Source organism: Ranitomeya imitator, chromosome 5, assembly GCF_032444005.1.
Source record: "Ranitomeya imitator isolate aRanImi1 chromosome 5, aRanImi1.pri, whole genome shotgun sequence".
Lineage (NCBI taxonomy): Eukaryota > Metazoa > Chordata > Amphibia > Anura > Dendrobatidae > Ranitomeya > Ranitomeya imitator.
Window position 1 is genome coordinate 419,884,683 of NC_091286.1, and position 24,645 is coordinate 419,909,327.

The 24,645-nt window shown below is 41.6% G+C and overlaps 2 protein-coding genes across 4 annotated transcripts in view; one reads left to right on the top strand and one right to left on the bottom strand.

Annotated features, from left to right (window-relative positions):
• Positions 1-14,773, top strand: part of SLC51A (solute carrier family 51 member A) — a 74,235-nt gene extending 59,462 nt beyond the window's left edge. Inside the window, exon 9 of the mRNA XM_069727066.1 lies at positions 13,689-14,773. Coding sequence (XP_069583167.1) covers positions 13,689-13,804 — 116 coding nt within the window. The 3' untranslated portion in view covers positions 13,805-14,773. The remainder of the gene's footprint in view (positions 1-13,688) is intronic.
• Positions 14,774-20,001: 5,228 nt separating this feature from the next.
• PCYT1A (phosphate cytidylyltransferase 1A, choline) overlaps positions 20,002-24,645 on the bottom strand; it is a 59,855-nt gene continuing 55,211 nt past the window's right edge. For all 3 annotated transcript variants that reach the window (XM_069727067.1, XM_069727069.1, XM_069727068.1), the window contains exons 5-9: positions 23,579-23,730; positions 22,195-22,273; positions 21,821-21,963; positions 21,544-21,732; positions 20,002-20,847 (exon numbers count right to left, since the gene is read on the bottom strand). In XM_069727067.1, the coding sequence (XP_069583168.1) occupies positions 20,641-20,847; positions 21,544-21,732; positions 21,821-21,963; positions 22,195-22,273; positions 23,579-23,730 (770 nt within the window). In that variant the 3' untranslated portion in view covers positions 20,002-20,640. The remainder of the gene's footprint in view (positions 20,848-21,543; positions 21,733-21,820; positions 21,964-22,194; positions 22,274-23,578; positions 23,731-24,645) is intronic.

The window sequence follows — 24,645 nt, forward strand, 5'->3', positions numbered from 1 at the left end:
GCAGGGACGCTGGCTATTACATTATCACTTAATAGTGAGCAGGATTAAGTATACTGCCTCATGCTACTGTTAATATTTTTATATAAAACAGTAAAACATACTATTCCTGTTATGCAGTACGTATACCTTGATCAACAGCTCCCAACACAATATGATGGCCCCACACACAGTATGTCACCACATAGCCACTAAAATAAGATGTCTCCTCAAATAGTATGATCTCTCAGCAAACCCCCTTCACAGTATTATGTCACCGCACAGCCCCCTCGCACAGTATTATGTCCCTACACAGCCCCCATGCGCAGTATGATGTCCACAAATAGCCATTATGCCCAGTATGATGTCCCCCACACAACCCCATGCACAGTATGATGTCCCCTACCTAGATTTCCCCCACACAAGCTATGTGGGCAGTAAGGTGTAAAAAAAATTAAAACAAAAAATGCTCACCTTACACCATTCCCCCTCAGTTTTAGTCTGCGTTATGTATTGAGGCACAGTTAAAACAACGTAGCAATATCATTGCACCTGCTATGCTCTCAAACTCAGGTTTAATGATGGAATAGGGGGTCCCTCAATGATTTCACTGGTATCTGTATCCCAAGGACACAGATACCAGTGAAAGAGAGATGCCGAGCAGAGGACAGTTGCATTATACGGGATGCCACTGCATAAAGACCTTTGGCCCTTCCGTTCTGCACCAGACCAGCATAGGGGCCGAATTTGCCCTTGCCTGTCTTCGAACATTCTGCTCCTTTCTCCACTTTTTTTGCTCTTTTTCTTCATTCACCATCCACTATCAAAAAATAAGTCAACTCTGTCTTGCTCAAGACAAGTTAGACTGCCAGCTCTGTGGAGTGTCAGGCTACACCTTCTACTATACTTTTGAGGGTAGGAGGAGGGAGAAGCAGAGAAGAATACAAGCAATGGCAGAAACAGAAATATTGTGATGAGCTTTCTAAAAAGCTCCTCCCATAGAGGTGGAGCCGCATATTCATTACTGTAATGAGTGGGAACGGTGACCGCTCAGTACAGGAAGAAGCTGCCGGCGCCAGGGAACAGACATGCAGGGACCGCACCAGGAGCAGGTGAGTATAACGGGGAGGGGAGTGCTGCGCAATATTCACCTGCTCCTCGTTCCGGCGCCGCTCCATCTTCTGCAGTGACGCTCAGGTCAGAGTGCGCACCCTCTGCCTGAACGTCAGTGCAGGAGACGCTGAAGATGGAGTGGCGCCGGAACGAGGAGCAGGTGAATATTGAAAGTTCCGGGGGCCTGAGCGGCGGAGTGGTGAGTATGTGATTTTTTTTTAATTTTTTTATCGCAGCAACAGCAAATGGGGCAAGTGTCTGTATAGAGAATCTATGGGGCCATAACGTTTGTGCAGCATTATATGGAGCCATAAGGTTTATGCAGCACTATATGGCGCAAGTGTCTGTATGGGGCCATAACGATTGTGCAGCACTATATGGCCCAAGTGTCTGTATGGGGCCATAACGTTTGTGCAGCACTATATGGTGCAAGTGTCTGTATGGGGCCATAACGATTGTGCAGCACTATATGGGGCAAGTGACTGTATCGGGCCATGATCAACGTTTGTGCAGCACTATATGGGGCAAATATCTTTATGGAGCATCTAATGGGGCCATAATCAACATTTGTGCAGCATTATATTGGGCAAAGCCGCAAATGTGTCTATAGAGCATCTTATGGGGCCATTATTAACCTTTATGCAGGATTATATGGGGCATATTTAATATGGAGCATCTTATGGGGCCCATCATAAACTTTAAGGAGCATTATATGGGGCTCCTGATTCAATATGGATATTCAAAAACACTTAACCTATTGATGTCTCAATTAATTTTACTTTTATTGGTATCTATTTTTACTTTTGACACTTACCAGTAGCTGCTGCATTTTCCACCCTAGGCTTATACTCGAGTCACTAAGTTTTCCCAGTTTTTTGTGGCAAAATTAGGGGGGTCGGCTTATACTCGGGTCGGCTTATACTCGAGTATATACGGTATTTGCAAACTGGTAAGCTTTATATATAAAGCAAACTTTAGTCATACTATTTACCCATATCTGCTGGCGTTAGACAGTAAATACAGCTTACATTAACGGTCTCACTGGAGGGTATTTGTTTTACACTGTTCCTTGGTCAAACAAATTACCAAAGTAGCATATGACATGGAAACCTGTAACAGGATACATAGTGGAGTACATGTATAAAAAGTATCTGTGTTAATAGTTTCTATACATATATTTTGCTGGATTCACATGGTTGTACTAAAACCGTGCCAGTGGATGTGACTGGTGCTCCGTGCATAGCTCTGTGTATTTGACTGTACTATTGATATGCACGCTTCTTCTGGTCCACAAAAAGTTTTTCACATGGACCACTGGTCTGCATAAAAGACCACTTATGTGCACAAATATAAAAATTATAGTCAGTGTGCAGTTGAATACACTGTCCAAATATACGCTGTACAAGTCCTTAAAATGTAGAAAAATCCACTGCAGATTCGCTAAATTGTAACAATTTGAAAGTTTTGTAATTACTTGTACTTCACACTGAATCAAGTCTAAAATGTGAAAAAATGTCAATTACCGTATTTTAAACAGAACCATTGGATTCTTGCTGCCTGAACCATGGGCATCATGAATCAAACAAAAAAAAGGTCAGACTCAACAGACGTATACTACAAATCTTCAATTCCTTATACCGTATATTAAAATTATTTAAAATAACAGCAAATTCACTGGAAAATCTGTACCAGCAATGCATTATTGGCACATAATGTACCAATCATGGGACACACCATGAGCAAGAACACGTAATGTGCCAAGAACACGTGGTGGATCAGATTTTTCTTTAGATTTGTTATCTTTTTAATCATTTATAATTTAAAGCATGGAAGATTATTAATATACACCTGTTTGGCCAGACCTATTTTTGCTCTTGAAGTGTTGAAAGTTGCACCAGGACAGTAATGTGGTCTCTAGTCCTGTGAGTATCATTCAGCAATGGTGAGTTGGTTACCTCTACCTCTCTAGTATTAAGCATGAATCGTGGTTGCAACCAGGTATGATTTACTCTGATATATGACAATATTTTAAGGAACCATAGTTTGAGAAGCTGCTTAGTTACTAGAGATTATAGGGAGAGATCTGACCAGTCCGCTGTTGTCCTCAGGTGGCTTCTCCCCGCTGTGCTCCAGTTAATTTACAGATCTCTCTCTGCGTACACCCATAGGAGAAACCTGTTAATCAAATGTAGCGGGCCAGGAAACGCACTAGAGTAATCAAGTCTCTCCCTATATTAGGGCTCTTTCACACATCCTGATTTTTCCAGTACTGGAAACCCAAAACCAGTGCTATCTGTGTGCTGCATCAGTATTACATGTACCAGCGCCTGGGAAAAGCCGTACATTTAGCGCTGTTCCCAGACGTCGGTAGCAGAATCCGGTCATAATTATTGCCTGGTCTTCCTACGATCAGCGAGACCAGGCGAATCTGATGACAGCTGTAGTCAGCAGCTGCCGTCTGTGTATAGCACTAACTACAGCTGTCATCATTGTTGCCTGGTCTCCGTACAATTAGCGAGACCAGGCAAGTCTGATGATACTTGTAGTCAGCGGCCGCCGTTTTTGTCTAGCAGGTATTTAATAAATCCTTTTTTTTTTTGAAAAGTCTGATTCAGTGGCACTGGTATACACAGAGGTCCAGCAGCAAATAAGACAAAAACCACACTTGTGACTTGAAATAGTTAAATAGTAAAATGTATTTGCGCTTAGACCCCTTGTCCTTTAATATATAGCTGAATTGTGTAATAAGTCTGTTTAGCAGAGTATGAAATATATGCTACAGGCCTAGTTGCCAAAGCTGTTATGTTCAACTTGTAGCCAGATATGTCGAGACTCTAGGTCTCAATTAGGGTAAGTACATCTAGTCTATGTCCAAAAAGCAGAATAGAAAAAACGTGCTGTAAGTAGTCCTGATGTTAGTAAGAGTGATTCAGATGCCAGATTAAAATGTTACTTCCAGTAGTTGTCCCATTGCTGTCACTGCTTACTTGCAGTCATCTTTGGGAATCCATAAGCGTAGTATATTTATACGGATATTATCATTAAACACCCGTGCTAAATGGCACAGATATAGTTAGTAATCGTTTCCAGAGAGTGGAGATACTAAAACAGAGGAGGGAGTAGGTACCCCCAAAAAAGAAAACATTTATACTGTAAATAACAGAAGCTTTACAATCACTAGAGCATCTGCTGCTAAAAGAATTACGGGATTTATGGGAAGTAGCAACTTTAGTAATCTGGCATCAGAATGACTGTTACTAACATCGGGACTACTTACAGCACGTTTTTTCTATTCTGCTTTGGGGACATAGATTAGATTGGGTCCCTAATTGGGACCTAGAGTCTTGACATATTGGCTACAAGCTGAACAGCTTTGGCAACTATGCCTGTAGCATATGTTTCATACTCCGCTAAACAGACTTATAACACAATTCACCTATATATTAAAAGGACATTTTATCTCATAAACCCTTCTGGTGCTTCACAGGAATTTTTGGAATGTTTAAAAAAAATGAACATTTAACTTTTTTTCACAAATTTTTTTTACTTCAGATCCAATTTGTTTATTTTCCCAAGGGTAACAGGAGAAATTGAACCCCTAAAGTTGTTGTACAATTTGTCCTGAGTACGCCGATACCCCATATGTGGGGGTAAACCACTGTTTGGGCGCATGGCAGCGCGTGGAAGAGAAGGAGCGCTTTTTAACTTTCCAGTGCAAAATTGGCTGGAATTGAGATCGGACGCCATATCGCGTTTGAAGAGCCCCTGATGTGTCTAAACATTGAAACCCCCCACAAGTGACACCATTTTGGAAAGTAGACACCCTAAGGAACTTATATAGATGTGTGGTGAGAACTTTGAACCCCCAAGTGCTTCACAGAAGTTTATAATGTAGAGCTGTAAAGTTAAAAAAAATCATTTTTTCCACAAAAATATTTTTGCCCCCAATTTTTTATTTTCCCAAGGGTAACAGTTGTTGTGCAATTTATGCTGAGTACGCCGATACCCCATATGTGGAGATAAACCACTGTTTGGGTGCATGACAGAGTTCAGAAGGGAAGGAGAATAGTTTTACTTTTTTGACGCAGAATTGGCTGGAATTGAGATTGGACACCATGTCGCATTTGGAGAGCCCCTGATGTGCCTAAATAGTGGAAACCAACAATTCTAACTCCAACCCTAACCCAAACACACCCCTAAGCCCAACACACCCACACACCCCAGTCCCATCCCTAACCCTGACACACCCCTAACCCTAATCCCAGCTGTAAACGTAATCCCAACCCTAACTTTAGCCCCAACCCTAACCCTAATGGGAAAATGGAAAACATTTTTTTATTTTATTATTTTTTCCTAACTAAGGGGGTGATAAAGGGGGGTTTGATTTACTATTTATAGCGGGTTTTTATGTTTGGCAGCTGTCACACACTAAGAGATGCTTTTTATTGCAAAAAATAGTTTTTACATCATTACATTTTGAGAGCTATAATTTTTCCATATTTTGGGCTATGGAGTCATGTGAGGTCTTGTTTTTTGCGGGACGAGTTGATGTTTTTATTGGTACCATTTTTGGGCATGTGACATTTTTTGATCTTTTTTATTACGATTTTTGGGAGGCAGAATGAACAAAAACCGGCAATTCATGAATTTCTTTTGGGGGGGCGTTTATACCGTTCTGTATGTGACAACATTGATAAAGCAGTTTTATTCTTCGAGTCAGTACTATTACAGCGATACCTCACTTATATAATTTTTCTTCATATTTTGGCGCTTTTATACAATAAAAACAATTTTATATAAAAAATAATTATGTGCGCATCACTTTATTCTAGGAGCTATAACTTTTTTATTTTTTCACTGATGGTGCTGTAGGGTGGTTCATTTTTTGCAAGACAAGATGACGTTTTCAGCGGTACCATGCTTATTTATATCTATCTTTTTGATCACGTGTTATTCCACTTTTTGTTCGGCAGTATGATGATAAAGCATTGTTTTTTACTTCGTTTTTTATTTATTTTTTTACGGTGGTCACTGAAGGGGTTAACTAGTGGGACAATTTTATAGGTCAGGTTGTTACGGACTCGGCGATACTAAATATGCGTACTTTTATTGATTTTTTATTTACATAAAGAAATGTATTTATTGGAACGATATTTATTTTATTTTTTTCCTTTATTTAGGAATTAAAAAAAATATATTTTTACACAGTATAATAATTTTTTTTTTACATTGTCCCAGGGTGGAACATCACTGTATAAAGTCAGATCGCTGATCTGACACTTTGCACAGCACTGTTAGATCAGCGATCTGACAAGCAGTGCAGGAGGCTTCTCAGCGCCTGCTCTCAGCAGGCATTGCCAAGCCACCTCCCTGCGGGACCCAGAAGGACCCTGCAGCCATCTTGTATCCGGGGGCCTGCAGGGAGGAGACCGGAAGAGACCCTCGGAACAATGTGATCAGATTGCGTTGTTCTGAGGGTCTCAGGGAAGCACACAGGGAGCCCCCTCCCTGTGCGATGCTTCTCTATGCCACCGGAACGCTGCGATCTTGTTTGATCGAAGTGTTCAGGGGGTTAAAGTGCCGGGAGCGGTCTGTGACTGCTCCTGCCACATAGTGCCGGGTGTCCGCTTTGATAATCAGCTGACACCCGGCCACGATCAGCAGCGCTCCCCCCGTGAGCGCTGCTGATCACGTATGACGTACTATCCCGTTGACGGTCATATGGGCCCAGGTCACCTCGACGGGATAGTATGTCTGATGTCAGAAAGGGGTTAATATTACTAACCAGCAGATAGATGCGGGCTGATCTCCCGGTTGCTCGCATCAGAACTACACCGACCGCTATATTGGAACACCCAAGCTATGGGTATTCCAATATGGCGGCGGGGATTCATATCCCCCACCAAGCCACGCGGCACCGCTCATTGGCTGAGCGCCTCTGGTGCTGAGCCAATGAGCGGCACAGGATTCAATTCCCCCGCCCCGCAGGTTGAGCGGTGTCGCGCAGGATTTGAATCCCCGCCAAAGCCGCACAGCACCGCTCATTGGCTTAGCCTGCAGGGCGGGGGATTTGAATCCCGTGCCGCTGATTGGCTGAGCGCCAGGGGGATGTTCATTTCACCACACTCCCGATGCAATAGCATGAGGCCTACTTCTAGTCTATAAGGCTACGTTCACACTAGCGTTCGGCTAGTGTGCGTCGCGCTAGCGTCGGGCGACGCAGCGGCGACGCACGCGTCATGCGCCCCTATGTTTAACATGGGGGACGCATGCGTTTTTGCTTGTTGCGTTTTCTTGGTTCGACGCTAGCGTAAAAAAAGACGCACGTGTCGGAAAACGCAACAAGTTGCATTTTTCTTGCGTCCGATTTCCGTCAAAAAACGACGCACGCGTCGAAAAACGCAGCGTTTTTGCGTGCGTTTGCACGCGTTTTTCGGTGCGTTGTGCGTCGCGGACGCAGCGGCGCACAACGCTAGTGTGAACGTAGCCTTAGATGCACTAATTCTGGCAATGAGCCTCCGCTCTTCCCACTTACCCGATCAGATTTTTCTTGTTTTTTTATTTTGAAAATAATAAATGGGTAAAAGGATTTGGGAGTTTTTATTTCAATTAAAGGACTTTACTCTGTGTCTTTATTAAATTTGACTATGGGGTTAGTAGTGGGGTTGTCTGACACTTTTCCATTACTAACCCCTGGGCTTAATGTCAGCAGCCATTAAACAGCTGACATCAACTCCACAATTATTAATCCACTTGCCACAGCACCAAGGCAAGTGGGAAGAGCAGAGTCTAAGCACCAATATTGGCGCATCTAATGGATTCTTTTATAAACTCACTGTTTTATCAGCTGCAGATTAAAGAGGTCTCTGAATGCTGATCTCTGTATAGCTCACCCACATCTCTTAGACAGTTCTCTGTGCACACTGTGCAGAGGCAGAAAGCTGCCAATAAGTGGTGGGGACAGGGTTACACAGAGCTCATGAATATGGAGGACTACTGGGCAGCAGATATTCTAGTCCTCTAGTGAATCTCCTGCTGATAAAACAGTGAAGTTATTAAAACTCGGTCGGATACAAAAGCCGGACACAAATTTAACCCCTTAATGACCGCCAATACGTCTTTGAACTGACCTTAGATATAAGAGAATAGTATCTCCATACAGATGACAATCCATCATCTGTCGGCTGTACACTATAGCTGACAACTTGCTGCACCAGCCACGATCAGTATTTGCACCTTCTAAATCTGTTTAACCCCTTAGATGCTGCTGTCAATAGTGACTACATCATTATAAATGGTTAACAGAGTGTGGGGGCTTCCTCTTTATCCCAATTGGTGCCCCCAGATCATGATTTTGCGGTCCTGATGTTTGCCATGGCAATTCATGACCAAATAGCGGCCTTAGGCCGGCTTCACACTCAGCGTATGAAAATACGGTCCGTATATTACGGCCGTAATACGCTGAAATGTCCCGAAAATAGTGGTCCGTAGCTCCTCCGTAGGCAGGGTGTGTCAGCGTTTTTTGCGCATGGCATCCTCCTTATGTAATCCGTATGGCATCCGTACTGCGTGGTTTTCTCGCAGGCTTGCAAAACCAACATACCGCTATAGAAATGATCCATGTGTCCCAAAAAGAAAAAAAAAATATATATACTGTCTATATATATATACATATATATATATATATATATGTCAGTAGACACATATATGTATATATATTACTATTTTTTCCAGCGCTATACAGCTTGAAAGCCGGTAATTCAATTACCGGCTTTTTCTTTCTCCTTCCTAAAACCCGACATGATTTGAGACATGGTTTACATACAGTAAACCATGTCTTCTCTCCATTTTTTTTGCAGATTCCACACTACTAATGTCAGTAGTGTGTATCTGCAAAATTTGGCCGTTCTAGCTCTTAAAATAAAGGGTTAAATGGCGGAAAAAATTGGCGTGGGCTCCCGCGCAATTTTCTCCGCCAGAGTAGTAAAGCCAGTGACTGAGGGCAGATATTAATAGCCTGGAGAGGGTCCATGGTTATTGGCCCCCCCCTGGCTAAAAATATCTGCCCCCAGCCACCCCAGAAAAGGCACATCTGGAAGATGCGCCTATTCTGGCACTTGGCCACTCTCTTCCCATTCCCGTGTAGCGGTGGGATATGGGGTAATGAAGGGTTAATGCCACCTTGCTATTGTAGGTAAGTTCCCACGATCTATGAACATCCAGCAGAGGGCGCCTCACCGCAAATGAAGCTAAATATAGCTCATTGATCTATATTTAGACTCATTCCCCGGGGTTTTGCAGCGAGGAGTAGCATTGCATTAGCAAAGCTCCTTGCTGCAAAATGTTTTAACCCCTTCAGAAGGATTTACATCGTTGGACGTTACAGATCTGCGGAGGGTAAGTATATTGTTGGTTTATTATGTTTTTTCTTTCACAGAACGAGGGTCTTCAGTGACTGGATTGGGCGTAGAATAAAATACTCCAACAACCATTGTTTTTATTTCATTAAAATAATTTTAAATAATGTGTTTGTGTTTTATTTAACCCTTTACTACAATTGGATTAATAATGGATAGGTGTCATAATTGACGCCTCTCCATTATTAATTAGGCTTAATGTCACCTTACAATAGCAAGGTGGCATTAACCCTTCATTACCCCATATCCCACCGCTACACGGGAATGGGAAGAGAGTGGCCAAGTGCCAGAATAGGCGCATCTTCCAGATGTGCCTTTTCTGGGGTGGCTGGGGGCAGATATTTTTAGCCGGGGGGGGGGGGGGCCAATAACCATGGACCCTCTCCAGGCTATTAATATCTGCCCTCAGTCACTGGCTTTACTACTCTGGCGGAGAAAATTGCGCGGGAGCCCACGCCAATTTTTTCCGCCATTTAACCCTTTATTTTAAGAGCTAGAACGGCCAAATTTTGCAGATACACTCTACTGACATTAGTAGTGTGGAATCTGCAAAAAAATGGAGAGAAGACATGGTTTACTGTATGTAAACCATGTCTCAAATCATGTCGGGTTTTAGGAAGGAGAAAGAAAAAGCTGGTAATTGAATTACCGGCTTTCAAGCTGTATAGCGCTGGAATAAATATTAATATATATACATATATGTGTCTCACTGACATATATATATATATACCCTTATACTATGTGAAGACATTTATTCTACCTATTCTACTGTAAGCTGTCAGTGTGATTTTACTGTACACCGCACTGAATTGCCGGCTTTTCTCTCTAACAGCGCTGCGTATTTCTCACACGTCACACTGCTTGTCCGTGTGTAATCCGTATTTTTCACGCTTCCATAGACTTTCATTGGCGTATTTCTTGCGCAGTACGGTGACAAACGCAGCATGCTGCGATTTTGTACGGCCGTAGAAAGCCGTATAATACTGATCAGTAAAATACGGCAGATAGGAGCAGAGGCATAGAGAATAATTGTGCCGTATTTTTTGCGAGTTTTACGGACGTAGTTTCTGCGCTCTTACGTCCGTAAAACTCGCAAGTGTGAAGCCGGCCTTAGAGTCTGATGGCTGTAGTAATCTGTTTAGAAGTTAGCAACATTTAGGTGGTAAAAATACACATTTTCATTTCTGTCATACCACTTTGCATTAATTCCTGTAAAGCACCTGAAGGGTTAATAAACTACCTGACAGCAGTTTTCAATATGTTTAAGGGTGCTGTTTTTAAAATGGTATCACGTTTGGGGGTTTCCCAATATATGGGACCCCTAAAGTCACTTCAAACATGGATAAGTCCCTAAAAAAATAAATTTTGAAAATTTGTTTGAAAAAATGAAAAATTGCTGCTACATTTTTAAACCTCCTAAAATGCTAACCAAATAAAATAACATTTTACAAATGGTCCTGATGTAAAGCAGACATGTGGGAAATGTTATTTATTAATGGTTTGCTGTTGTATGACTATCTGGATTAAAGGGATAATCATTCAAATTTAGAAAATGCTAATTTAACATTTTTCTCAAATTTTTGATTTTTTTTATAAATAAACACAAAAAATGTTGAACTAAATTTACCATTATCATAAAGTAGAATGTGTCACGAAAAAACAATCTCAAAATCACTGGGATTTGTTGAAGCGTTGCAGAGTTATTACCACATAAAGTGACACTGGTCAGATTTCAAAAATTTGGCTCGGTCACTAAGGGGTTAAAACAAACAAAATTAAAATTATCGGATGGGATGGAAACTTTACAGAAGATAAACAAGAAAAATACATCAGCAATAGTTTTTTTTAACCCCTTAATGATCACCAATACACATTAAAACAGCGGCCGCTGAGGGGCCTTATTCCTTCATCAAAAGTCTATAGCACTCCCCAGAGTCTGAAAATCTACGGGGTCTCCGCTAATGGGAGTAGATGAGACCCTTTAGAACATGATCAGGGATGTTTTCCCGGGCACTGATCAGTTATCCAATGAATAACTATGATCACGCAAAAAAAAGTGTGTTGCTATAAAAAAATCATTTCTCTGTTTTGTACAGCTGACATGTACGCGCAATAGTGAAATCGCGATTCACCCGCCGCTATTAACCTGTTAAATGCCGCTGTCAAACGCTGACAGCGGCATTTAACTACCGCTTCCGGCCGCGCGGCCGGAAATGAGCGCATCGCCGACCCCCGTCACATGATCGGGGGTCGGCGATGCATCAGGATGGTAACCATAGAGGTCCTTGAGACCTCTATGGTTACTGATGCAGGCCTGCTGTGAGCGCCACCCTGTGGTTGGCGCTCATAGCAAGCCTGCAATTCAGCTACATAGCAGCAATCTGATGATCGCGGCTATGTAACTGAGCCGATCGAGTGGTGCCAGCTTCTAGCCTCCCATGGAGGCTATTGAAGCATGGCAAAAGTAAAAAAAAAAATGTTTTTAAAAATATGAAAAAAATAAAAATATATAAAAGTTTAAATCACCCCCCTTTTGCCCCATCCCCCCAAAAAAAACAATAAAAAAAATAAATCAAACCTACACATATTTGGTATCGCTGCGTTCAGAATTGCCCGATCTATCAATAAAAAAAAACATTAACCTGATCGCTAATCAGCATAGTGAGAAAAATAATTCGAAAAGCCAGAATTACGTTTTTTTGGTCGCCGCAACATTGCATTAAAATGCAATAGCGGGCGATCAAAAGAATGTATCTGCACAAAAGTGGTATCATTAAAAACATCAGCTCGGCACGCAAAAAAATAAGTTACGGGTATGGGAAAATGGCGCTTTTTTGTTTGTTTTTTTTAGCAAAGTTTTGAATTTTTTTTCACCACTTAGATAAAAAATAACCTAGACATGTTAGGTGTCTTTGAACTCGTAATAAATAGAAGAACCTGGCACTCAACTTAATGCTTTGTGAGAAGTTTATTTGTAGTACCAACAAAGGTTTCGGTCCCCAAGTTCGGGACCTTCATCGGTCATCAGTTACGTACTAGTAGACTTTTGGAAGAAGGGGGCCAAGAAGAAAACAAACTGCATCTCTGTGCAGGGCGGTTACCTGGTATAAGGCTGTATAGAAATGCGCTTAAAGCTACGTGCATGTCGTGTGCTTTGGGCCCAGACGCGGTATCCACCACTTGGCCCTTTTTCCAAAAGTCTACTAGTACATAACTGATGAAGGTCCCGAACTTGGGGACCGAAACCTTTGTTGGTACTACAAATAAACTTCTCAGAAAGCATTAAGTTGAGTGCCAGGTTCTTCTATTTATCACGAGGTGTGGGAACCCACCTGAGCACCACCATTAGTAGTGCATACGTATTTATCTTCAGTATGAACTCGTAAAGACCTGGAGAATCATAATATCAGGTCAGTTTTAGCATTTTCTAGTACAAGACATGGTAAAACCAATGGTGTCGTTCAAAAGTACAACTTGTACCGCAAAAAATAAGCCCTCACATGACCATATTGACGGAAAAATAAAAAAGTTATGGCTCTGGGAAGGAGGGGAGCGAAAAACGAAAAAGGGCCGCGGCGGGAAGGGGTTAAGAAACAGGCTTTGTAAATGTGTTGAAAAAGTAAGATGTTACTGATAAACTTTTAACCCCTTTACCATCCTAACAAAATCAAATGATGTTTGAAAAATTACGCAGATGTGTAAAGTAGACATGTGGGAATTATTATTTATTAATTATTTTGTACAGCATGACTAATTGGTTTAAGGATAAAAGATTAAAGGTTTGAAAATTGCTATTTTTGGACAAATTTTCATCAAAACTGCAATATTTTCACAAATAAACGCAAGTTACAGTATATCGAAGAAATTTAAACCACTAACATGAAGTACAATATGTCATGAAACAATCTCAGAATCAGTGGGATCCGTTGGAGTGTTCCAGAGTTATAACCTCATAAAGTGACACTGGTCAGATCAAAAAATTTTGGCCTGGGCATGAAGGTCAAAATTAGCTCGGTCACTAAGGGGTTGAATATGTGCTCCAATAATTTAGTCTAGCAATTTATACAAAAAGAGGTCTGGCAACTGACAACTGTTTTGGTTTGACCATTCCTTAGAGATGCCACGTTCTTAATGCATTTCCGAATATTTAACATAGTTATGTTATTTTATTTTTTTTTACAGTGATGCACTACCATCTGCTAATTATAGAGACATTTTTATTGTCGATACTGGCCCGAAATGCATATAGGAAGAAGGATGAAGAAGCAGGGTACACAATAAAAACTCAGGCTGTGTGACTTAGATATATGTAATCAGTGCTCCAAAACACTGTTCTGTGAATTTATATTTAACCATGTATCGTCCGGCCATACTGAAGACTCAACGACCAGTACTAGAAGACTAAAAATCATATGTGTCCCAAACATACATGGAGGCATCATAAATGTTTCATCAATTTGTGACAATTTGGCTCTTTTATGAATTCACAACCACTATTTATCACTGACAATACCAGATCTACACCTCGGTGGCTCGGTGCACTGTGACCATTTACTATAGTATGTATTCTTTTATTATGCAGCATTTATTTTGGAGTCATACTACAGTCAGAGATTGGATGGACGGGGTACAATCATTTTCATACTTAGCAATATGGGCCTCACGAGTAAAAACTGTATGAGAAAAATGGTGGACAATAGAAATTCAGTTTTCAGACGGTAACGTGACCTGGAAGAAGAGAAGTAGATTTGCTATAAGGAACAAGACTTTTTCTATTTGAATATTTGCAAACAAAAGGTTCAAATTGTCCTTTATAAATAATACTGAGGAAACCAACTCCATCATGCCAATGATTATACTCCTGTCCATTCCATAGTCAACTCCTCGAAGACTTGTTTTTTGTACAATACATGAGATTTAATTACTGTATTCTACCAACCAATATGTATTGTCATCTAGTGTAACATCTCCCAGGATATAGGGTATATTATATGCCTATGTTTTGTTGCTTTCATATCAATATGTGCTCTGTTATGGTTCATTATAGTCCTTATGAAATGTATAAGGTCTTGGTTGTATTTTATAGTCTTGTACTATATGCTCCATCCATTGTTTTTTCACCTTACCCATACAAATTATGTTCTTCCCAAGGTTTTAATACGTTTTAATAGTACATTTTGCATTTTTCAAACAACCTTTTTACATATTATCCACATTGTTATCATAAATTAAATTCCCGGTTATGTCTATATAGCATCGCTTCTCTTTAACCAATGTTTTCCAGAGGAATTATTTCAAAGGCAACGAATAGCAGTCATGGAGATAAGGAATTTCCCAGAACACACCTGTATTGACAGCTGACAAACCGATTTCATCCTGACCCAAGTGCTTTTCTTAGGAGTAAGCAAAAAAGTAACTAATCTCTGCCATAAGTCAGTCCTGAGAATTACAAAGGCTTTACTCATTCACTGCACCAAGCTTCTTTGAAGGAGGAATTAAAGTACCGTAGGGGTTTCCAGGGAGCGAAAACACTGGAAATTGTGGTCAGAAGATGGTCAGACTAGACCTAGTTTTTATAAGCAAATAGATATTCCAACCAGTCTTCAGCAGCGTACAGAACATTGTAACACGACTATAGTCTTTTCTAGGTCCAATCCTTCTGTAGTAAGGTATAGGAGGAATATGCCACAGCTTTTTGGGGGTAAAGCAGAGTCCAAAATAAAAAGTTTCCATACGAACTGTAGGAAAAAAAAAAAAAAAAAGATTCAGAATAAGGAACATTATGCTCCTGTGGGAGTCTACAGCCGCCATAGTTTGAGGCTTCACCGATTGCTAAACGTACACTTTTGGTCTTCATACATTGAAGGAAACAACATGTCATGTAAAAACACACATATCCCAGCTAATTTAGTTACTTTCTGAAGTCAGAAGTAATGGTTACAAGCTCTCACTGCAAATCTAGGAGAGAGTCTTGTTCTGACTCTCACAGACTTACATGGAGTTGTGACTTCTGGATCAGTCGGCAAAGACTGGAGCGATCCGATAGGCACAACCTGAAGACCGACTTTAGCGGTGCTAATAACAGATGAAGAGAGCGGCTGGGAACTTCCATTAGTGACACCCCTGCAGAGCTGCACTAATAAAAAAAAACCCACTGGAGTGGTGCTTTAAAATATCTCCATAAAACCTGTAACAACAATCAATGTTCTAGAGTATTGTGGGAAAAGACATGTTAAGGTTTTCAGATTATAAGTAGCCAAATCCAGAATGTGAATTCACAATCCCATTATGTTTTATCATTATGGTAATAATTTCATGATTGACAGCCGACAACTGATGCACTGCAGAGTCGGCTGTCAATCTTGCTCCCCCTTGATGGTTTATATATGCCACTGTCACTCGATTGTCCGACAATATACGAACATGACGGCCCTGAAGGACAAGCGGAAACCTTACCAGTGCCTTCCTCACAGCTAACAACTCCCTCATGTTGGATGACTTCTTTTTCTGCTGGTTTATCCGCACACTCTGGATTACACACTCTTACATGTGCCCCCCCATCCAGTCATGCTTTCATCTGGTATGACATCGCTTATTGGATATATGTCCACCCACCATACCACAACAGAGAGTTCGTTGCCGAGGAAAGCTTTATGCTACTTTCCCCAAACGCCTACCTAATTGCTCTTGCCCTCTCAACAGTTTCCCACTGTAAAAAGACGACTGAGGGGCGATCTAATAACCATGTATAAGTATATAAGGGGACAATACAAATATCTCGCTGAGGATCTGTTTATACCAAGGAAGGTGACGGGCACAAGGGGGCATTCTTTGCGTCTGGAGGAGAGAAGGTTTTTCCACCAACATAGAAGAGGATTCTTTACTGTTAGGGCAGTGAGAATCTGGAATTGCTTGCCTGAGGAGGTGGTGATGGCGAACTCAGTCGAGGGGTTCAAGAGATGCCTGGATGTCTTCCTGGAGCAGAACAGTATTGTATCATACAATTATTAGGTTCTGTAGAAGGACGTAGATCCGGGGATTTATTATGATGGAATATAGGCTGAACTGGATGGACAAATGTCTTTTTTCGGCCTTACTAACTATGTTACTATGTAATTGCCAGGAATGGAGCTGGGCCCAAAATACTGAGAGAATGCATAAGGTTGGCATCACTGGGCATATTTCTTCCCTTCAAGGAGGGACCCATGAACATAAATCTGTTTCTTTTTATTTTCCTATTAATATCCCTTAATTTTAGGAGGCTTCCTTTTGATATATTTCTTCACCAAACGGACCTATTCTTGCAACCGGGCATAGGACAACTGGGGGACCACTTTTTTTTTATCCCCAGCCTTTTCTAGGATGTCATCCAATGCTTGACCAAACAGGAATTCTCCTTCACAGAGAGCATAATATATTTTCTGACTGCACATCCCCTGACGAGTATTTTAACCATAATGCTCTCCTAGCCACGTTAGAGAGAGCTGCAGATCTTGCCGCTAGCCACATAGAGTCCGCTGAGGAGTCTGCTAGAAAGCCTGCTATCCCCTGTGCTAAGGGCAGACTAGCCAGGTTTATTTTCCCTAGGAACATTATCCTTAAATTGTTCTTTCAGCAGCCAGACAATCATGGATCTTGCAACATAAGTCCCTGCTATGGCAGGTCTCAAAGCACCTGCTGATGCTTCCCAGGTACTTCTCAGATAGCTGCCTCCATTCCTATCTAATTGATCCCTGAGAATACCCAGGTCTTTAAAGGGTAAGGTAGATTTTTTTCGTTGACTTGGCTACTGCGATATCTATTTTGGGGCTCTGATCCCAAAATGAAACAGCCTCCTCCTCAAAAGGATACTTCCTTTTCAACGAAGACAGCAATGAGGCTTTCCTATCTGGTTTCTTCCACTGTTCCCTATTGAGTTTTTGGACTTTCTGGTTAACAGGGAATGTATGTTTTTTCACTTTTGTTCTAGGCCACAGAACATAACATCAGTGGATTTAGGGGTTTAGGACCCATAAGCTCATAGTGGTTCTTATCGGTTTTATTAACCTGCTTGTGTCCCTCAATGGGAACAATGGCCTATCCAAGAATGTGGAGTCTGTTTCCATTTTGGTGGAATCAGTATAAAATGGACCAATTTCCGACTCCTAAAATATCTAATAAATTGGGTACAGTAGTTCACTGCAGCATGTGCTGTAGATTTTTTTTCATAAGAATTTGGGAAAGTTATGAAATGTCCTATAAATGTCTGTTCTGTTCCTCATCTAAGCTTTTAGTTGAGATTTCTGTGCTACACGTTATGTACAAGCTCAGTAGTGGCTAGTGCTGTGGAGTCAGGGAAATTGAGGAGTTGAAGGTTTGGCTTACCGACTCTACATCCCTGCAAACATTGTCCTCAGATGATGAAGAGGAGTAGGATTCAGAATCAGAGTCACTAGGCCTCTTTTTCCCCTTATTTGCACCTTCCTGCATAAGCGTTTGAGGGGGCTTTAACCTCTGCTTTAATGAATGACTTTAGATTAATTGCAAAAATCAAGGGCCTCCTTACAGATGCATGATGCACACAGGCTTTTATGCCAGTCGATCGGTAATGGAGACATGTACATTCTCTATTTTTACAATTTGTATCCCATTTGGACAAGTAACAAAAAGCAAGGGGGTTCCCATTAGCAAGGTGAACTTTCTCAAAGATCACTCACCGCACACGTTGTTACTCAAGGACACCGGATCTTGTCACACAGTTGTTTCTTCCTGGAGTCTCTGGACCTCTTTCTGGCTGGCCTTCCTGCTTCTTTAACTTGTGCGACTGCCACCGTTGCGTTCGCTTCTTTGGAGATGCTGCTGTTCTTTCATTGTTAGAGGAGAGCTGGAACATTACCACTCTCACCTCAGCCCGCACTCCTTTTTAAATGAAGTGCCGAAAGCGCTTTACTGGCACCACTGGAACCCGTGGATGTGATATCACTTCCTGTATATGTCACCTGCCGCACACGTCACGCCTGCGCCAAGCCTCTCCAATTGACTTGGCGCACTTGTCATCAGGGTGTGTCATCTTGTGGCAGACTGTGAACATGTGCTGAGTCATTACAAATTCACTTGGCACACTCGTCATCAAGGCTCACCATGCGCATGTGCCAAGCAGACTTCGATTCACTTGGCACGCTCTACAACAGGGCTCATCATCTTGTGGCGTGCCGTGCATATGTGCAAACTCAAGCAGGTCTTGCAGCCGAAGATTACACTGGACCCTCTGCTGCTCACGTTCGCCTACCGCACTAGCAATGAAGCCCTGTGGTGGCGCTTCTAGACCCAACACATCGGTGCTACGGACAGGTAAGCCACTCTTCCAGGAACCGGGTCAGGCCTGGGACATTTTTTTTCCAGCCGTACCTTCATGCCCAGGTCTCCCATCAAGGACAGTACACCGAACTGCTACGGAGAGGTGCCGCCCATTTATTTTAGAGAGTTTCCTCTAGTGAATGGGTGGATCCCCTCAGGTGGCGCTGTCATGGGTGAAGGTAAAATACAGGCAGATACTTATCCATTGTGTAATACTATCATGGATGAGCCAGATTGTCTCCAAATTTATTCTGCAGCATGAGAATGACCCCACACATACAGCAAAAGTCATTAAAAACTATCCTCAGTATAAAAAAGGAGCAAGGAGTCCTGGAAGTGATGATATGGACCCACAGAGGCTTGATCTCAACATGAAGTCTGTCTGGGATTACTTGAAGAGACAGAAGGATATCCACAAATTTGTGGTTAGTTCTCAAAGATGTTTGGAATGAGCTCATGACGAGCTCCTTTAAAAATTGTATTCAAGTGTGCCTATGGAATACATGATTTGATGGAAAAGTGTGTCACATCAAATACTGATTTGATTTAGATTTCTCTTTTGCTCATTCAGCTTTAAAATTTTGCCAATTGCTAAAAATAAACGTAAACTTTCTATTTTTGAAAGAAATTTTATTTTTGCTGCATTTTTTCTTACCTGCCTAAAACTTTTGTCCACTACTCTAAAACCAATGATAATCATTCTTAAAAGAGCTCAAAGCAGTTCAAAATAATAAAAGAAATTATACTCATCTGATCTTTCCATGTGTGTCCTGTCCTTTTATTATCAAGTCCCTGCTGGCCTGTTTTTCCTGCTAATGTCCTTGACAAGCCAGAATGGCAGGTCAGTGAATCACTGGGTGAGATAGGTCACTGCTGTTGCCAGTTATTGGCTGAGCGGACATTTGTGCCCATAGCCAATGTGTTAAGGATAAACCATGCGGTAGAGACCAACATGAACAAGACCTGCTTTTGTTCATTGTTAGAGTTAGTTTCATGAATTCAGAGTTTGAATACAGAATACTGTTTTTTTTTGTTTTAGGTTTATTATACCGAATACTGTTTTTTTTTTTTTTTTAGGTTTATTACTTTACAGAGAGTCATTTGGGCAAAATTTAGCAAATTTAACAAATGCAAAAAAAAAACCAAACAAACAAAAAAAAACCAGATATACGACAACAGGCACTTTTAATGAGAAATGGCTAAATTCCATGGGGTTCATGTTTAATACAATACATTTCACTGGTCACCACCCCCACAGTTCAGTAAATTGTACTTAATACCTCCGATATCGTGACACCCACCCACACACATACGCGCGCACACACACACACACATACTCTCAGTGTCACTTGTGTCCAGCTCTTTTTCCTCCAGGATAATAATTTACTGTACTGTCAAATGGGAGCTCACAGCTGGAGGGATTTCAAGTACTAAAAGGCTACAATAAGATGCAACAGTCCATGCAATAAAACCTCCTGGTAAAATAGAACTTAACTCGACAAAAAAAGAAATATATTTTGGACACTTAGTTCATTAAAAAGAGATTGGCTTCATTTAAAAAATACAACAAAATAACATGGTGATTTGTAGGAAATAAGCTTGTGTCCGATCCACTACCACAAACACTGGCTCTCAGGAACCGTTCTGCACAAAACCCCAGAATTCGGGGATGAGCGTTCTCTCCTCTCTATGTGGCTACTTTCCTGGAGGTCAGATGACATGGAGTCTGCTGAGAAGGATTGAAAATAAGAAAAAAACAAAACAAACAAAACAAAAAAAAAAAAAAAAAAAGAAATCCTTAGTCCTCCTCGTCCTCACTTATGTCATAGGCAGCAGCAGTGGATCGAGAACGCCTGCCCGGTGATGCTGGTGGAGAGGTTTTGGTGGAGAATGGCCATCGGAATGATGGAGATGGAGAACGTTCCCGAGATGGGCTGCTGCTCGGGCTCTGTCTTGGACTAATTGCTTGAAGCATTCTTCCTTTACCCTCCTTCAACATGTGTTTCTGAAATAAATAGGGTAGACCATAACCTTTATATTTGGGCATTAATAACACAAGGATCTCTTGCAACTCTTTGCCATGGGTGCCAAGCAGACAGATATGGCGACTAGGAGCCAAGAGGTAAATGCTATTTATATTGACAATTTCTGCTAAAACAGTAAAATGAAAAGTGAAGGAGTTTGGGGGCTACACATCATCAAAAGTGCAGAATCCTTTACAGCATCCTGAATGCCTAGTGATATGACTGGTGACTTGAGTGCACTTCAGGTTCCCTGCTTCCCTGAAAGTTATTACTTTACTTTTCACTAAATGGGCTCTAGATTATTGGCTCTGGAGGGCTCTCCCGAGCTCCGCACACGTGTGTAATTATCCTCGCCTATAAAGAACAGGAATTACTTACACAAGTGAGTACTCTGCCTCCTTTTGTCCCACATACTATAATATAGAGGGACCTTGCAGAGGCCAGCTAGGGATGTGAATGTGTGACCACTGGAAGGTCTCAAAAGTCGCATGTGAGACTAAGAATGTGGTAAGCTGACCAGCGAGCCATGGAAGGACATAAATGGCCCCACTAGGTATTCATACAATATTATCTGCAGCTACTGTATGTGCAGTCAAATATATTAGCGCTACATAAACAATTTCCAGTCATTCATTTGCACCAAATATATTTTTGGCTGATAAGTGAGGGTGGCTTACCAATGCTCCTTCTGGGCCAAACATCTCTAAGAAATTGCCAATAAATTCTCTTGACTTTTCTTCCCATTTCTGTATTAGATCAATGCTCTTCTCTTCTACTTTTTGCACAAACTCCTTTGACTTCTCCTCCACATCTTTTACCTTCTTTTTTACTTTATCGACTCGTTCCTGTAAGTTGTATTTCTTCTCCTAAACACAGAGCACATATCTATATCCAAGCCCAGATATCACAGCTAATAACAATAGCTTTCTGTACAAGGTAAATAGCAACTCTCACATTGATAAAGCTGACATTCAGCTCTTTGGCCGTGTATCCACGCTGCAAATTACGACGAGCGTAGACATCATAATCTCGCACGATCCTAGTGATGATGTCAGATGTGGATATTCCCTCTGTCCGCTGAGTTGGTGCAAACATTCCTTTAAACAAAAACAAAATATTTCAGATTACACTTCTCAAAGATTTATGGCATATGAAGAGAACAGGGGTCCCATGAACGTTCGGTTCCAAGAAGAACATAAATTGGGCAAACAAATGCCATCTAAGTAAAATAATATTCAGGCTACAAAAATTATCTTTCATTGATCCATAAAAATACATTCCTAATATTTAACACATTGATGCATAACAGTATAGATGTGTGCACGGACCTGCATCTTTTATGTGTTTGTAGACATCATCGCTTCCTGCAGAGGAATAGGGAATATCGTCATGTGCTACAAAGTCAATCTACAGACAAGAAGAAGAAGAAGAAAAATTTACTACAACTCGATAAGCAGTTAATATAGCAAATATATAAATCTCAGGGCCTGGCTGGGAAATGCATTAACTCATTTGTCTACAAAAAAAAGGTTATTGTTCTTCAGCCTCACAAGCACTAGATCATGACACAAGAACAACATTTTTGAAGTAGGTTTTGATTACTTGACCATTTCTGCTTCAAACACAAAAAAATTATTCAAATATTCAAAGCATTTAGGACCTATCAATTAGATAGGTGAAACATTTAGATAGTAGGATTCCTAGGGGTCAAATCCTTGCCAATCACTAGACCATAAAGACCCTGTCACACATAGCGAGATCGCTAGCGAGATCGCTGCTGAGTCACAAGTTTTGTGACGCAACAGCGATCTCAGTAGCGATCTCGCTATGTGTGACACGTACCAGCGATCAGGCCCCTGCTGTGAGATCGCTGGTCGTGTCGGAATGGCCTGGGCCATTTTTTGATCGTTGAGGTCCCGCTGACATCGCTGAATCGGCGTGTGTGACGCCGATTCAGCGATGTCTTCACTGGTAACCAGGGTAAACATCGGGTTACTAAGCGCAGGGCCGCGCTTAGTAACCCGGTGTTTACCCTGGTTACCATCCTAAAAGTAAAAAAACAAACAGTACATACTTACCTACCGCTGTCTGTCCCCGGCGCTGTGCTCTGCTCTCCTCCTGCACTGGCTGTGAGCGTCGCTCAGCCGGAAAGCAGAGCGGTGACGTCACCGCTCTGCTTTCCGGCCGCTGTGCTCACACAGACAGTACAGGAGGAGAGCAGAGCAGAGCGCCGGGGACAGACAGCGGTAGGTAAGTATGTACTGTTTGTTTTTTTTACTTTTAGGATGGTAACCAGGGTAAACATCGGGTTACTAAGCGCGGCCCTGCGCTTAGTTACCCGATGTTTACCCTGGTTACCGGCATCGTTGGTCGCTGGAGAGCGGTCTGTGTGACAGCTCTCCAGCGACCAAACAGCGACGCTGCAGCGATCCGGATCGTTGTCGGTATCGCTGCAGCGTCGCTAAGACTTCAGTCCCTTGTCCTTCAAGCTACACAATCAAGATAAGGAGGACTTTGAGTGGAGTGATGGTCACATAAAGAGCACTACCATTTCATTCAAAGTCTATTCCACTTTATCAGTGGGGGGCCCAGAGGTCAGATCTCCATTGATCTAGCATTTAACACCTATGCTAATGAGAGGCAAGAAATGTTCTACGCTGGACCAACCCTCTACTTCATTAGAACAAACTTAAGGCATGGAACCGTTCTCACCCTGTGCTCTTCAAGGAAATCTGGCGTAAGTGTCCATGGTGCATTCCTCACCACCTCGTCCACGTAGCGGCAATGCTGCACAGCATCATATCTCTCCGCTTCATTCATCACTGTGAATCCCTTCAGGTTATGTGTCAGCTCATCACTACAGACTGTAAAACAGAAATGTACAGTATCTCTGCATTCCCTACATGCAGCCAAGTGAACCTGACTCGCTTTCCCTTCCCATAAATATTTTTACAATATGAGACTTCATGCAGATGTTGCCCCCGGTCAGTGTGAGACAGAAGTACATACACAGGCCCTTGTGCTGCCCAGAATCAAACTAGTATGTGCCATCATGCATTACAAATCTATTGGGGGCTGTACACTGGACTTCATCTTATTTTACTGAAGATTAATAGCTGGCCTAGAAGTGATTCTTTACTTATTGATGGATGCTACCGGCCTTTGATGACAATTTTTCCCCTCAGTTAAATGCAGGCTTTTGAGATAAAAATAATTAGTCCTAATTGGGCTTCATTAAAATTTTAACACCATTTGCCTTCTATAGTCTCAGTGTTGCACTGAATATTGCTAGCTCACCTTTCACCAAATTTTTCATGCTGAACTGGACACAATATACTGGTAATTGATGATGCAGAGAAAAATTAAACATTTTTTTTAATATTTTATTTCCCCTCTATATTGCATGAATATTAGCAAGCAAAGGATTTGGCACCTAAAAAGTTAAATTCTTTTTAAAAGTCCAAGTGATCTAGTTGTCCAACCACCTGCATGAATCAATGTGGACCGATGGGCAGTGCAGCTGAGTTTAGTTGTGTCACAAGAAAAAACATTTTATCACCTCTCCTGATTAGCGAGAGTCAATAATCACACTTATGTCTGTTGTACTAGAGCAATATGTAATTGCTATGCAGTGGGAGCAGGCTGTCAAATCTAATTGCCTTGTAACCTCTCTGTCCTGGATTACTCCTGTGTGAGATGTAATGGCCGCATATTTTAATTTCATTGCAGCGCAATTACAAATTGGGCACAACAGACATAAGTGTGAAACTGACACTTTG